We start from the raw sequence: 17,040 nt of genomic DNA, 5'->3' as shown, positions 1-17,040 counted from the left end.
TGTGTCAGCAGAGGGGCTCCTAAGGCAGCTGGAATTAGGAACTGCATTGCTTGGCCACCAGCACTGAAAGAAAACACACACACACTGGATGGACTAGAAACGATTGAATCATCTTTACAAGTATTAGCAAACTCAGTTAAGGAAGGGCTGAATGACCATAGCATCAGCTCCCTTTATAAATCAGTAAAAAAGCCGGGATTTCACTTCCTGTTGGAAAGCAAAGATAAAGTAAAATTCATCAATTGCACTGCCCTTTGTCAAGATTCCAAACACCTGAAAAGAGGTCTGGTTTTATCTTTGCACTGACACTTCTGAGGTCTTAAGCCCATACTTTTGCTTTACTAATAGTAGTAATTAGATTACAGAATAAATTAAAAATTATTGAACTAGGAAAAATGAACTAGGTCTGGTATTCTAGCATTTAAAAGTATATATAGTAGATGCTCTTATGAAATGGTTATGACTCTGGAAAGGACTGAGGGAATTACAAAACCAGCTAATAAATTAAAAATTCAACTGAAATTAATGTTGTAACTCCAAAGATTTAATTTTATTTGTCTGTACAGCAAAGGTGAGACAATCCCAGTAACTGAGTTGCACTTAACTATCTTAATTTCTACAAAGTAAGGAATTACAGTTCCATGAAAGAATTGTTTCCATAACTCTTCAAGTCAAATCCAGTAATATTCCACCAAACAACACAATTAAGAAAAAATACAAAAGTTGCTTCAAATCACTCTCTCTGACCCTCAAATGCAGTAAAAAAATGAAACAGCCCTGTTACCCCCTTTTCAGGTGAGTAGCTACTAAGATGCCTCACAAGCCATGGTTTGCTAGAGTTGCCTGTGCCTTAGAAACAGTTTTACTTATTCCATGTGAAAAAGAAAAACCCCCATACAGCCACTTTAACATTGCATGTCAGAATAAACTATTGCTTAAGAAAATAATCTGTTCCAGAGCAGTTACATTTTCCCTGATGACCTGTTCCCCAGTCCCCAACAGACCTGTGTGCACTTCCCACTGTGACTTTCCTCACCTGTCACCATGTCCCCTGTGCCCAGCATGAGGCACTGGTGGCAGCAGTAACCAGGACACTCAAACCTTACACACCAACCCTCTTCAACAGGGATGGGTCTAAAGTGAAACCTGAGCATGACTGAACAATCATTCAGTGGCTTAAGGAGATGCAGGCCTGTGTTTCCTGATCCTTGTTCTAGTTTTCCTTACAGCAGTGGAAGTCAGGAGCCCATGTGCTGAAGTCAGCAGGTTTACCTGAGTGGTGACAGATTTACCTGCAGAAGTGACATGGGAACAGCACCAGCCATCCTGCACAGGACCCCCAGAGCATTTGAGCCTTCAGCTGAAGGTGTGCTCAGAGATGCCCCAGTGCCTTCAGCTGGGCTTCTGACCAGACCTCTGCTCATCTGTGCAGAACGACCAAGTTCTGAAAACAGCTGTAAAAATGCAGTTTATAGTCTGCTAAAATGCTGTCTTATAGGTTTTCCCTTCTTTATATAACTTTGAATTATTATCAAATGCTGCTAAAACACTGCAGACAGCTTCATAATAATAAAAACCAAGAGCCAAGCGATTGCTACCTTCAACTTAAAAGCCAATTTTAGAATTTTTTATATTTATAATGGCAAATTTACTTTTATCCATTTGCATTAAATCTTCAATTGCACAAGCTTCATTAGTACACGCTAGAAAAAAAGAAGCTTTTAGAGAAAAGGGTTATGGATGGATACTTCCACTCTGTCCATGTTTCCTGCAGCTACTCTCCTTATACAGCCTATTAAGGAAAGTGTCTGCAGCTCACGGGTGAGCGAATGACTGACATTTAGTAGTAATCATTATCACCTTCTATACATTTGTCTAACCACACCTCCTTTGAAGCCTATTAAAAATCAATTGAGTTGTTCAAAACCTGAAATTTCTAAACTAACATTCACATCAAACTTCAAAATAAATACAATTTAATACAAAATTTTAGAAAAAAACCCTGAACTTACTTAGAATCACATGGATGCAATTGCCTGTGCTAGTAATTAGCTATTTCAGAGAGCTGTGTGTGTACCTTAAAATGACTCAATATGTGATTTTCTCTAAATCTGGTTACAAGTACTGGAAAAAGAAAATACTGCCTCTACAAAGTGCTGAGTTCTTACAAGAGCCAATGTAAAAATCAAGATGTTTAAAAGCTTCTCAACATTTTGCAGGACAACACCCAAGACAGGTTTAGAGACTGTGATAATCTTCATGAAAGAAACTCTTTCAGTAGTTAGAACAGCTGTGATAGGATGGGTTTCCAACATTGTCTTCTCTGAAGTCTCCTTTAAATGATGGCATCGTGTTCATCACTGTAACAGAAACACAGTAATTAATGTTCTGCACTACAAGGAACAGCCAACATGAGAAAGAGCCACCTGCTGCTGAGGTTATGCTGCTGAGAAGGTTATTTTGTGAGCACAGGATGCCTTGCTAGGAAGGAGTAAGGACACACTGATCTGGGAGTTACTGTCCTCTCTGAGACAAGCCTGAATTTAGCTGAACAGTTTTGTTTTGTCAACACTCCTCCAGCTTCACTGGCTTCATTAACACCTTGTCTTCCACATGTCATTCATGCACTCTTACATCAGCTGTTGCTCAGGCCTGTTTATCCTATCTGTCTTACCTATAACCAGTAGTAAAGTTCATCAAAGCGACTGCACAAGCTCAGCAGCGGGTTCCCTTTGTTTTGAAGGTGCTGTTGATGTGAATTTTAAAATACCCATTCATGAACACCATTTTGGGTAATGGTGCAGCAGGGACTGGCTTCATTCCATGACCAGTAAGGAGGAGTCAAGGTGGAGTGAAAAAAAGGCCTGGATACCAGTATCCCAACACTGTAATGACATCACCTCAGAACAGGCTTCTTGACTGAGATGGATGACACTGAAGAGGAAAAGTAAAGCAACCTAGTTCTTAAACTAAACGTGGGTGAGTCCTGAAGCCTGGAGTAGAGAAGAACATAAATAATAGCAAGTGGGATGGTAAGATAAGAAATTGGTAAGGGTAAGAAACTTTGATTAGAATTCACTACACATTAATGGCAAGCGGGATGAAACACCAAAGAATGAACACACAAACAGAGTCTAGGAGAAACAAGAAACCTTGCAAACTGCAGGAAGTTTCAATGAAAAGTTAACTATTCATGGACTAGCTAAAAGACAAGGATCCTTCTAAAAAGAATAGAATTATTTTATATAATAGATGAGAGAAAAGAAGAACACACAGAATAGAGGCATATGAAGAATGACAAAAGTGGTGGAAGACACAACATCAGAGTTAAATCTCTTAATGATACTAAAATAATGTACATTAAACAAATGTATCAGAGTTCATTCTACCCATTTGGTTTTCCTTTTCCCCCTCAAGAAAGTAATAAATGGCCAAGGGACAACGCCTTGGGAACTTACATGGTTCTGTACTGAATACCTCTTCTAGAGTGGTAAGTTTTGCATCCAATGTAGAGAATGACTAGGACTCCAAGAGTCAGCACAATGCCACCTACAAAACTGCCCACATCAAATCTGGAGGTTTTGACTATGACAGCCTCTGATTTTGATGTGGCTGAAAAGAAGAAAACAAAAGGCACATTTTAAAGAACTTGCAAAATTGTGTTTTGAAGGACTACTACTGTACATCCTGCCCTCACCATTGATTTATCACCTAAAGACCCACTTAGACAAATTTAACCAAGATCAACTGACAAGACACAAGCCAAGCACACAAACCTAGGGCTCTGGTTTTAAGTGCCATCTTTGGTGACATGGGCACAGCTGATCCAACTGCTTGCTGTTCTCTGCAAGACCAACTGCTCTTTCTCTCCACCCCCCTTTTTCTCCCTGCCTTTTCTCTCTCCTGCTCTCCTCTCCTTCTACACATGGAGCTCTTGCTCTTCTTAGGCCAGTTCTAGTGTTTTTCATACCCTCCATGAGCAAATTTAACTGACTAAGGTGGCCTGAAACGAACCCAAGCATAAAGGAAGCTGCTTTCATCCAGATGAACATAACTGAGTCATCCTGCAAGGGGAGTCCAACAGCCTCCAAGTCAGTCAGTGTAGTGGGAGCAGAACACTTGGTGGCAATGAGCTGTCAGGATTGCTTTACCTTGTCTCATGGAATTGTACCCTCACAGTCCCAAGTGAGATCAGCCCTGTAGCCTGACACAAACATTGACACAGACAACATGGCCTCAGATAAGCTACAGCTAGAACTGGTTACATCTGCTACAAACTCACACCAGTCTGTGCCTGGTTCTATTTGTACTCGCTACATACAGAGAGTTACATGATCAACCTCAAATTCTTCTGGTGACACCTTCACTCACCCAATGACGCTTCACTGACATGTGAGCACTCCTGACGTGTTCAGAAGTGCAAGGAAATACTGAATTCTGCACTCACTGTTTTTGTATTATCAGGTACAGTTAAACTGTATTTGGCAACTTTTACATACGGGGTGACTCATGCACAGTCATGCTTTATTCTCTGTCAGGGTAACATTCATTACATTGCTAACAGAACTCAGTATTTTTACCAAGCCAGTGGACAAATTCTGAGATATAGGTCAGCTGTGAAAAAGGAAGTACTAGAGATGAGTTCAAATAAATTGCAGAAAGGAGAGCTGAACAAACACAGAAGTTGTATTCAAAACTGAGGCTTTCTCCTTTGCATTGCTGATCTCCTTGCTGATGGCTGCTAGATAAGACCACTGCACTTTTTTTTCTTTTCCCTAAATCTGTCAAGTCTCTCAGTAAGCGGAGTACTCAGAGCAACATTATCCAGCTTAGTAATGAATTCCCACTTCACTCTTGCTTTTTAGCACGCAAATACCTTCTTTCTTCTTTTTTTTTGACGCTGCTGTAGAATGAACTGATCTACAACCCATGTGAATGTGCATCCAAGCCTTAATGAGCTTGCCGAAATGAACTCACCTGTTACAGAGGTGGAGGAAGTCTTAGAAGCGGTCACCACTGTAGCGTTGCCTTGTGGCGATGTGACTGCAGAGGCAGTGGTGGGTGTCACTGTCTGGCTGGTTTTGGTGGGCTGAATTGTCAGGATCACAGACGTGGGGGTGGTGGTGGTGTTGGGCTGACTGGTATTGGCCACATGAGTAGTACTGCTGGACACTCCTGGAAATTTTTGTGATACCACGCAGAAAAATTAATCAAAATAAACAACTGTACACTCATTCAGTAAGACCACATTTATCATGCCCAAACAGAACGACAGAGGAACAATGAAAATGCCACTGCATGGTGTCCAGGCTTGCATACAGACTGTCCTTTGGGAAGGTCTAACTTCTGATTTCTGGGCCTCAAGGTCAAGAATTATTTAACGGAAAGGCTATAAAGAAAACCTGGATAATATGGATAATATATGATGACTTTTAGGTGAGCCATGAGTTAGGTGATGACTTTTTTTTTTTGGTAACAACCTAGTTCCACAGAATCATGCCTAACTTATAATATGTTAAAATGCAATAAAGTTCTCAATCAAGCGTTACTTTTGATTTGAAGCGCCTACTTTTTCAGACAACAAAGCTTTTCTGGTAAGAACAGGAGAATTTCAGTAATGATTTCATCTTTAATTTGCTTTTGAACAAAACACTAGCATTACCAGGGTTCCATATACATTAAAATATACCACCGAGAATTCTGAATTTATGTGGTAGGGATAAAACATGATAAAATTTAAACTAAATAAATGTACTGCTTAAGTTAATTATTTAGTCTTGCCAAGGTTAAAACAAAGGCTGGAATGCTTTTTCTCAAGTTTCATTGACGTAGTGTCTTTACTTTTACTTACACTTCCCCTTCCCTCCTCAGAAAACACTAATGAACTGTTCAGAATAAAAATACCATTGTACAAAACTCAAGAATAATAGAAATTTCTATTTATAGCAAAATCCTTAGAACTTTCATGGAAGGCAGCCAAACAGAATGATTGTAAGACAATTACTTATTTTTCTAAGAAGGAGCTAACAAGAAACATGAGACTGTTATGCAACTAAACATTTCTTTAAGCAAACAGTAGTATGCAAACAGCTTTTATGTATGAAAGAATTCTAGAGAGAAACAGCTCCTTTGCAGCTGTCTACTTCTATATTGTTTCTATAGCTTCACACAAGCTGGGCTCATTTTACACACCTTGAAAACTTTTCAACATGGAATTTCAAATATCTAATCATATCTAATTATCGATTACCTAATCTATTCTATTATCTATGTAGATCTATTATCTAATTATATCCATGTTTTCTTGAAATTGTCTAAAAATAGAAAAATTGGAGGATAGTTTCATCTCAATTCTAGAGTAACCGTGATGCCCAATTTTTGCCTTTTTTTAATACAGCATTTAAAATGCTTCTGTAGAATAAAATTCTTGTTTATGTAAAACATGAAGAACTACATACAAAACTGTCTTTGCTAAGATTTAAGTATCACAGCTTCCAGTGCTGATATGAGCATCAAAAGCTAAAAAAACCCCATTAATATAACAATGTAAACATGCAGAAAGTAACTAACCTACACAACGCTTCTGAGACATTTAGCATTAAAACTACTGAAATACCAAAACAGAGATTCCGTTGTAAATGTAATTTGTTTTCCTGTTCTTTAATGTTTTAACTGTATTGTGCCATAAACCCAGAAAACCCTCTGAAATGAGCATTCATTGAGGTGGAACAATTGGAACACTATATTGATTTGCTTACCTTGTTGCAATTACAAAAATTCAGTTCCTCTGTGAAGCATGCATAAAATACATCAGACAAAATTCAGGGCACGTTTTAATACTGACAGGTAAAACTCCCCAAAGGCACAATGATCCATAAATATCAAATGGTTCCTCATTGTAGGCAGCAAGCAAGGAAATGTCTACATGGAAACCATCTACAGTTACGTGACACGAAACCACCCCTGGTAAGTACATTCCTAACATAAGTGATACCAAAAAAGGACCAATCTGGATACGAGTGTCAAGCAGTTTTCTGTGGGTTGTTTTTGAGCTGAGATTTCTGAGTGTCAAAGAGCCTTCTGTTTCTGAGCAATACAATGGCTAACTGTTAGATGTGTAACATTATAAAATGATGTTACACAAAGCTGGTACTCATTCCATGGGTATTAAATTACCCTACGGAACACCTGAATCAAGATGAAAAAAATCCAAACATCTATGAGGGATTTCAGCACATTTGCACATTACTTTTCCCCCCCTCTCTTTTCTAGTAGCAATCCTTTTTTTTTCTACTTAATCAAGATTACAGCCCTTGGTGATTTAACAGTAAAATCTGTCTCATCTCTAGACCTATCTTTCATAATGTGTTTAGCATCAGTCATCTCAAAACGTCATTGGGAAGCCACCTGAGGCAGCTGGAGAATTTGGGAAGCTGACATGAATCAGGTATGAATCTGTTCCTCTCCATCTTTGAAAAATCTTACCTGTACTATTTTACAAACAGAGTGAAGATGAAAGAATATTTACTAGCAACATCTGTCTTTTTATCTTTTATTGCCCTAATTACTTTCCCCCCAAAAGACCAGCTGGGCTTCATCAAACACTGCACTAAACAAACCCTGACTGCCTGAGTTATTTTTTATTATTGAAAAAGGATGCATGCCAGTAATATAGTTCAGGTTTATGATGCTTTGTTTTTAAGTGACAAGTATTTTACATAGTTTGCTACCTGTGTTTAAGTATTAAATAACTATGCTATAATCATCAACTTAAAAAAATACATAAATAGCATATAGATAAGAATCCTTAGAGCACTAAAGGAGTAGCAGCATGTGCTGCTAACTCAACAAACACAAAACTCAATTTGTGCAAGCACTGTGCTAACATGCAAGATTATTATGGAATACCCTTCCTAAAATAAATACTTTCTCTTGCAAGGAAAATGATTGAATGAAACAGACTTTTGCCTCCCTCACCAAGAACTCCCTTCCTCCCACTCCTCTCCAAAAAATAATAGCAGTAAAGGGCTCAGGCTTCTTTTTAGTGTTATTATCCAAAACTAGTAAAACTCAGAGCTCTCCAAGAAATCTGCAAGGGCTGGAGCAGAAGTCAGAAGGAGCACAGGGTGGGTGAAACACTGTCGCTTCACACACTTAGGGGATGGGATGGCCAAAACAAGGAGAATACAGAAATCTCTGGACTTTCCAAGTCAGACATGCTTGAACTGCTACACTGCAGGCAATGGAATGAGACACTGCACCACTTGCTTCCTATCAAAAGGAAGGTCTTTGCAAAGACCTTTGTAAAGACCTTTGGTTTTTTTTTTCCTTCCCTAAGTGAGTATTTTATACTTAAATGAAAAAAGAAGCACTTTCTGAGTGTGCTAGCTCAGAGCTTATCTGGAAATTACAGAGACAAAATATAAGAGTTGTACTAGAAATGAAATTACATAGCTGGGACTTTAGGATCAGCACAAAACTCCACAAATACACAAAGCATCTTAAGCAGACTAAACATTTCTGCCCTGCTTTCACATGGCTCAACACAAAGGAGCCCCAGTTTCTAGCTTCTCTCAGATGCAATATTCTATCTGTGCACCACAGCCTGAACAACTGCATGATATTAACTTATATCCAGTCCTTACTAATGCAGTGAAATCTCTCTGTGCAAGTTCTTCCAGGAGATTAATGTTTTAACTCCCTTTTTAAACTTACTTACAGTTGTTTGGGCAGGTTGTGAAGGAAATACAGTAGTGCTAGAACAATGAAAACATACTCATGACAAATTGTTCCACTTGACTAATACTGGTTTAAATGGCACTATTTTGTGCTATGATCTCTTTATACCTTATTTTCTGAGGTATTAGGTGCCATGAGGTTGTAGTGAGGTGAGCATCGGTCTCTTCAACCATGTATCAAATGAAAGGACAAGAGGAAATGGCTTCAAGTTGTGCCAGGGGATATTAGAAAAAAAATCACTGAAAGAGTGGTTAGGCATTGGAATAAGTTGTGCAGGGAGCTGGTGGAGTCACCATCTCTGGAAGCGTCCAAGAGAAGCCTGGATGTGGCCCATGGGTACATGGTTTAGGGGTGATTATGGCAGTGCTACACTGATGGCTAGACAGATGATCCTGAAGCTCTCCTCTAACCTTGATGATCCTGTGAGTCTTATGTAAAAAGAAATGGAGTCCTACTCTTGAAACTCAAGCTCCCAGGATTTCATTATACCCTAAATTTGTTTATTGTGAAATAACATTAAACAGATATGCACTGTTTGCATAACAACCTATTCATCTTCATGAAAATGGAAGAAGCTTGCCTAAAGATGAAGAATAAACATTTAAAAAACCCAACTTCTTGCAATTCTTCCTCAAAGTTAAATTTTGATTCCTGTGTCTAAATGGCAATAGAAATATAATTTTTGACGAAGTATGGTATCTAAATTTGAGAAACAATATAGCTTCTTTTCAGAGTTGTTTTACATGTTGCTTCCCAGCCTTAAAATGGTAACACCTGTCTCAAATACCCACTTTTGATGGCCTGTTCTTTAGAATTTGGTATGATCAGGGTTAGGGGTTTGGAACTAACTTCTATGTTCACAGTAATGAACAGATACATACCTCTTGTAGGTGTTGCTGTAGTTTGTGTGGATGATGCAGTGGCACTGGGTGAGCTGCTATTGTCTTCAAGGAAAGAAAAGGCAACAAGAAAATCAGTATTATTCATGTTAATTTTAACATACTATAATTAAGGTACCCACAACACAATACTGTCCTCAGGGTATCTGTGCTTGGAGACTACAGCTGGGAATACAGCAGAGAGTAGCCCATCCCAAAGCAGATGGTTTTTATCCCTCTGCAAAATGCTTCCAGATCTCAGTGCAGCAAGAACACAGTTAACACTGTATGCACAGCAGTGCCCAAATGGCTTGCATCTGATTTTTTACACATCCTCTGTGTTGTCTTCCACTTCTATGTCATGTTTTATTCTGTTTGCTGCAAAATAGCCATACTGTCACTAATTTTCTTAACCTACTTATGCACTATGAGGGAAGACAGCTTTTTATTTTTATTCCTCTATTTCAGTTCCATTTTCTATCTCTTGATCTTTTCTTTCATTTTGTTGCATCTCTGCTGCATGATGATACTGGGATGATACTGGGAATATACTGCAGTCAAGTAGGGGCAGACAGATACTCTGAGAAACATCTTACTGCATACACAAAAAAGTCCCAAGAATGTACCAGTTTCCAGACATAAAGTGCAACCCAGTCTTAGGGGCCTTTCTCTCCTTTGTTTCACTTCTCCTTTTCCTGTTCTCTTTTTCTTGTCCCTCCTTCCTCGTTATAGTCTTCCTTCCTGCTTCTAGGCTTCTCAGGCACTCCCCCACTCATTTCTCTCCACGTTGCTGCATCCTTCTTCAGAGATTAAGTGTCTCTTCCTCCTGGCAAAGATTTACTGGGCTGTTGCTGGGAGTGTCACTGCCCATACCTTCCCGCCTTCATTCTGCACTGTTGTGAATGCTCATTCTGTGACCATTCTTTTCTCTGAAGTAAGTCATCTTTTACAGCACCCTCCAACACTGGCAGGGCTATGTGCCTTGCAACAGCTCTGCTGCTTTTCAGCGTGGCTGAAGAACAAAGTATAACCTCAGAGACTAAGAGGAGAGCAACAGAGTTACTGCAATCAAGAAGCAGACCCACACCTATTTCCTCTGAATGGATCTGCTGTTCTTACCACTGGAAAAGTCTAGTCTAAAACTCTACATTATAAGCAAGGTCAGGTTAAGAACAAATGCACCAAATTTACATCTTCATACCAAAAAAGGGTAGGAGGGGTGGAAATTACAGAGGGCATTACTTTGCTTTTTGTTTGGTATAATCACAGCCAAGTAGCCCCCCACACTGTGTACTGCACAATCAACCCTTACACTGACATAACTGGGACATTAAGCTGCAGATTTAACTGCCTCTGAGAAAGGGTCTATGACTGTACAATTACAAGCATATTCTCTCTTACATATGTTGACTTTTATCCCACCATAAGCCATGGATATGCCTGGGGTTAAATTTTTTCCACAAAGACCCAACACTGTAACCAGAACACATCTTTCAGTTTTCCCAGGTTCCAAGTGCTTACTTTGGCAACCTTGGGACAGCTCTGGATGTGGACTGCATGTTCATACAGGTAAAAAGGAGCCACATCTACTGCCTGGAATTTGGGTGTGAGTCAGTACTGCAATTCACACAAGACAGAGTGAGTTAACCAGCAGAGTATTGTTGGCCAACAGTAAATGAGATGACTGAAGTAATACAGGGCAAAAATGACTCAAATGAAAAAATGCCTTGCCTTTCCATGAAGATCACTGAATTCTAATCTAGCACAATTCTTGGTTCTCCTTTTAACTGTAAATTCACGTTGCCAGGTGTTTCTAGTTCTATAAACAATATTTTCCCATTTTACTTCTCCTCTCTCTGTTGCTCTGGGGTACCCAAGGATATGAATTGGGTTTTACCTTTCCCCTTAAATATCTTTAATTGTCCCAGAATAGGTGTGGCAATCAGAGTACCTCCCTTCTGCCCTACAGCTGCTCACAATTCAGTAAAACAAAACAAAACAAAACAAAACAAAATAAAATAAAATAAAATAAAATAAAATAAAATAAAATAAAATAAAATAAAATAAAATAAAATAAAATGCAAATTATTACAAGACAGTTTAAGGAACACAACAAACAATGCATATTGCTTTTCTTGATGCTGCTGAGGAACAGCAACAGAAATGTCTAAAGTATTACCTGGCAACCTACTGCCTGGAATCGGAGTAGTGCTGTTCACATCTTCAGTGCCGTTTGTCCCTTCATTAACTATATTAAAAGACACAGGAATAATAAGATTGTTTTAGGTGGAAGAAGAAAAAAAAGGTATAGCATCTGCCACTTGCTTTGGGCATATAAATGACTGATTTACCATGGACAGGAGTCAGTCATAATGATGATACAGAAGCATGATAGCACACCTGATAGCCTGCTCTGAGTGCATTAAAAGTGACATTATTTATACTACCCAACCACCAAATGAAACTCCTCCTACTCTTTATCTTCTCCATCATCCCCATCCCAAGTTTTTATCTTCCTTAAGATGAAATGAGACCAAAAGAGGCAAAAAATCAGGCCCATTCCTTCAGTAATAACATCTGACCTAAATCACCTACAGCAGAAGAGAAAGAATTTCTCACTGCTACCTCTTCCTGTGAAGTTTGCCAGGCCTTGCCAGAGGTGCTTCTCTGGCCCTAAATGGACAACATGATAACACAATGAGCTCCACTAAGAAGTTACATTATTCAGTTTGGGACTAAGGGCACGCTAATGCATCCACTGAGCATTTAGCAGGTGGGAAATGGGACTGAGAAGGATCACGCCTCCAAAGAAGTGACAAAATTTAAAGATAAACCACAGAGAATGATTAGACTGACATTATCACACATACAAGAGGATCAGTCGTGGATTCTGCCTTTGGTAACCAGTTTAGTTCTGATCACCTAGTGTCGTGTAAAAGACAAGCAAATAAGCTGAACTGAGTATCACAGAAATAGGGCATTTTCTCCATGCTTACAAAACCTTAGTCAAGGTCTCAAAATGGTGAAGTTTGCAAATGGCAAAATAACTCATTGTATCTCATCCCTACAATATCAAGACCAAGGGCAGCACGGCAAAGTATGTTACACTGTTTAATTAGGGAGATCAGGGAAAACAAACAAACAAAGGATGGGACGCTGCTAAACTAAGCTTCCCCACAGAGGACCCAATCCTGCAAAAACTGTTCTATATCCCCACATTAAACAATGATCTGACTGGGAAAGCTAAGCCACCACAAAACAGACACTACATCCTTCTTCAACAGCACACAATGGTTTTTTCTGCAGAGAATTTTTTTTAACCAGTAAAAAGGGCTCAGTATATTACTGGTTGAAAGACACAGGCAGGAAATAGAGGTGGAAGTAAAGGCAGGACTGTCTCAGTATGGTTCAGACCAGCTTGGACTGCACATGTTGAAATATGTCAAGGACCTTATCCAGTTTAAAAGATGCTTATTTTTTTCCTTCTTAAACAAACCAAGTTAAACTGGTAAGTTTCTTGGTTTGAATAACATGCACTGGCTCCAGAATATAAATACTCCTTAAATGGGATTTTGCATAAGCATATTCCACACTGGAACACATCACAGTGAATGGGACAAGGCAGATAAAAGATCATCTTAAAATGACACTATTCCCAAAGTGTTCTCTAGCCTGAGACTGTGCCCTTGAATTTGAAGGTGCATGAATCACTGCAGTGGCAAGCAGAAAACTTCAAATGGAGGCAGAAAGGACTCCTTTTATGCAGGGCTGGCTCTGACAAGCAGAACCTCTCATCCCAGACCACAGGCTTCACCGTTCAACTGTCCCAAAGCAAAACAGGGAGGGGCTCTGGCCTTCTCCAGGAAGGAGAAGTGCAGGGGTTAGAAATCCACACTGGCCCAGGTGTAGGCACACATGGGCTAGCACAGGAAGGAAGGGGAGAGAGCCAGCAGCCAGCTGCAGCATCCCGTGCACGAGCAGAAGCAGAGCTCTTGGGGCCACAGCATCAGCTGCAACATCAGGCCTCTGAATCTTAAGCAGAGAAACTCTGTGCTGAGGTTTACTCTCCCTGTGACCCCGAGGAGAGAGGACAGAAAGAAAGGATCTCCTGTTTTCATTTTTCACAGCTAAAAAGAACCAACACAAGGATATACCCAACTTAAAGCTGGATCAGAGCACCACATACTGGAAAAGCACAGAGATGAGGGATCAACATGAGTTTTGTCCAACAACCCTGTTTTGCTCTGTTTAAGGTCAGGCACAGATACAGCTAAAAAACCACAGAACTGAGGCTGGCTGGGGTGTATCTGAAGGCAAGTGTGCTTCCTGTGAAAGCCCCTGTCAGAGTCTGGCATTTTGAGTGCTTTCAGGGCCTCTTGTGGTTTTGTTGCTCTAGTGCATCAGAAGTCACGAACTGGAGACAATCTGGATATGCAAACTTTCAAAAGGGCAAAATCAGTCCAGTTATTCCAGTTTCATAGCTGGAATTGGGATTGCTGAAGTGGGAGAGACTGAAGATTTGTGCTTGTGTGTTAAACAAATACATACAGGGTGAGTGATAGGGATAGCTCTGATACCTGCTAAAAATAAAAAGAACAGGATGTTAAATGGACTTGATTTTGGCAGGTGCTGCAAAAATCAACACAGTGGATAGCAGTCATTTGGAATCAGTAGTCTCCATCTTAGACACATACCAAATTACTATTCTCCATGGCTGATCCCTGGTAGAAATGAATGCCAATAGTCAGTCAACTACCTGCATGTGACAAAGGTCAATTTGTTCACTCCAACCATTACATAAAAGACAAACTCCTTTCTCAGGACTCACACACTTTATGTCTAGCTTAGCTAAACTTTATGCTGCACAAAATGTTGGTATATGAACTCCCAATGTTACTAAGCACAGCTTTACGTACTCATTTTGGGGACATGGCAAAAGTTGTATTTAAAACTCTCTTTGGGCATTTTCTCTTTTCAAGATTAATGCATAGCAGGCACAGAGGGGAGTTTTATGCCCAAGTCATTCTGCTGTTGTTGGTTTAAAACCCCAAAAGTACAGAAGCACTGATAATGTGCAATCCATCAGAAAGGTCACCCACTTGCTCAGTAATCTCTAAGAAACCCAGATGAGGAAGAGCCGAGATGCTGGAACGGTTAAAGCACAGATCTTAGATTAATATGAATATAACTTCTTCTAAGAGAATATGATACACTAAAATCAAAATATCAAGCCTGTTTTCAGGCCTGAAGGCTGCTGCTGCTGCTGATTTTTTTACTGTGAGTAGTTCTGTACACAAGTAAGCTCTTGGAAGATGTCACTCACTACCTTTTCTCAACACAACAGGAAGGGGGTGGGGGCCGCTTCCTGACAGGGAGAGGGGATTTTCCTTACTCAGGTACCAGGAAGCCAGATGGATTTTACATAATAGTGTGAAGGATTTTTTCAAAACCATATTATTTTAGTTAAATAACGTTTTTTCCACTGGCTTGACTGACACATAGAAATACAACTGTCCAGCAGAGTAAAAGAGCAGCATTATATTGAAATAACCAGTCTGCACAAAAATATTAACTGGAGTGAGACACATCTGCCACTTTCACTTTTTGCATATTGGAGTATTTGATGAGGTTCACACTTCCTCCTGTAGTGCTGATTAGATAATCACAAATGTCTGCTGAAATCAACACAAATCTCAACAGTACTTTCTGGAAGTTTCTAAGCGGACAAAGGGAAAAAAAATAAAAGCTATTTCAACAGATACATTAAACTGAGCCTTAAAAGGGCACAATTTCTTTCAACATCTCACAACTGAGCTCCGGAGGAAGCTCACATACAGAGGAATATGTATGTATAGTATAGTATGTAGCTCACATACTACAACTGAGTTTGAGGATTTACATGAGAGCACCCCTGTCCCAGGAGACAGCAGTGACTGTATTTTGAGTTAAATCACCACATGCACTCAGGAAGCAGCATGATAGGAGACAGATCAGTGCAGTCTTAGATCACATGAAATAACAGGCTATTGTTGTTAAATGGAGGCCGTAAGATCTTAGCAAAGCAATAAACAAGTTACCTGTTAACTCCTTTTAAAAACAACTTGCCCTTCTTTTTGGAAGGGAAATTATAATAGCTGTTTACATTCCTCGTTCTGTTTTTTAAAAATCAATTTATATTACAACTTCACCAGATTAAACAACAGCATATTAACACTGCTGGACTGAGATTGCTCGGCAGTATTTACAGCAGGTTAATTCCAGTACCCATAATCTTCTGGCTTCTTTACTTTGGAAAATTGTGTGGCACCGTATGGGACACTTCAGTCTTCTGAAAAGGCAACTTCAGCAGCTCAGACCTCTACGTTTCTCGCTTTATTTCATGCCTGTCAAGGCTGATTCCCTGGCTGTGATGTTCTGAGCCCGGGCACAAGGCTGTGCATTTGCTAGAACCGGCCACTGCAACGGGGCACTGCTGCGAGCGCCTGCCAGAAGCGCGACAAAGCGCGGCGGCTGTGGCATCCGCACCGCCGCCCTGGGCCCGAAGCCCCTGGCCCCAAGCACAGCCGCAGAGAGGGCAGGGATCGGCCCATCCCGGCCCTTCCCGGCCCATCCCGGCCGGACCCTCCCGGGACGCTCCGGCTCCCGAGGGCGGGGCCGCGCCCGCGCATCCCTGCGGGCTCCCTGCGCTCCCCCAGCCCAAGCGCTGCCCGGGGTCCTTCTGTCGTTGTTGTTTCTGCTTAACAAACACCCCGAACGTTTCCCGCTCCTCCCCGTTTCTGTCACAGCTCCCGGCACGCCGGCCGGGCCCCCTCGGCTCCCGCTCGGGAGCAGCCAGTGACCGCCGGCCCGGCCCGTCCCGCTGCCGCGCCCCGGGGCGCCCGGGGGCAGCCAGGGCGCAGCCCCGGCCCCGCTCCGGCCACCAGCGGCGGGACGAGGCCTGGGTGGGCCCAGCGGAGTTGTGGCGGCAGCCGGCAGGCAGAGCGGCGGCGAGGGGCGCAGGGCCAGCCCCTCCGCCCGCCCGGCTCAGCCCGGTCCAGCCCGGCCCGTCCCCCCGCGGGCGCTACTCACGGGAGCCGCGGGCGAGCAGCAGCAGCGCCCACAGAGCGCAGGAGGCGCCGCCGAGGAGCCGCATGGCCGCGGAGGGGCCGCCGGAGCTCGCCGGGCGCGGTCTGTGCCGTGCCGGGCGAGGGGCGGGCCGGGGCGGGACCGCGGGGCGGGGGCCGGGCTGGGCATGGGCGCGGCGAGGTGGGCTGCTCTGTCTCTCCTTTCTCCCAGCATTTTCCGGCAGGCTGGGCGGCGAAACGCTGCGGTGGCCGTGAGGGGAGGTTAGCAAGCGGAGAGATGCGTGTGCCTCACCAGGTGCTACAGAGGTGACACCCGAGCGGCGCTCTGGCGGTCTGTGAGCACCTGTGGAAACAGGGCC

General features: G+C 41.7%; 1 protein-coding gene across 1 annotated transcript; it reads right to left on the bottom strand.

Moving 5' to 3' along the window:
- Positions 1-522: 522 nt before the first annotated feature.
- On the bottom strand, positions 523-16,769 carry TMEM123 (transmembrane protein 123). Its single transcript, XM_058045750.1, has 6 exons — positions 16,686-16,769; positions 11,797-11,865; positions 9,621-9,683; positions 4,978-5,175; positions 3,459-3,612; positions 523-2,360 (listed from the first exon to the last, which is right to left on the bottom strand). The coding sequence occupies exons 1-6, from the start codon at positions 16,747-16,749 to the stop codon at positions 2,336-2,338; spliced, it is 573 nt and encodes a 190-aa protein (XP_057901733.1). The 5' UTR covers positions 16,750-16,769; the 3' UTR covers positions 523-2,335.
- Positions 16,770-17,040: the final 271 nt, after the last annotated feature.

This window comes from Melospiza georgiana, chromosome 2 (genome assembly GCF_028018845.1).
Source record: "Melospiza georgiana isolate bMelGeo1 chromosome 2, bMelGeo1.pri, whole genome shotgun sequence".
NCBI classification, from domain to species: Eukaryota; Metazoa; Chordata; class Aves; order Passeriformes; family Passerellidae; genus Melospiza; species Melospiza georgiana.
Note: the sequence above shows the minus strand (reverse complement) of the source record. Positions and strands in the feature narration are given on the sequence as shown.

Coding starts and splice junctions, on each gene's coding strand:
- TMEM123 (XM_058045750.1), bottom strand. CDS start 16,749: ATGCGGCTCCTCGGCGGCGCCTCCTGCGCTCTGTGGGCGCTGCTGCTG. Junction 9,684..11,796: donor TCCAGGCAGTAGGTTGCCAG/GTAATACTTTAG, acceptor CTTTCCTTGAAG/ACAATAGCAGCTCACCCAGT. Junction 3,613..4,977: donor TTCCTCCACCTCTGTAACAG/GTGAGTTCATTT, acceptor TCTTCTTTTCAG/CCACATCAAAATCAGAGGCT.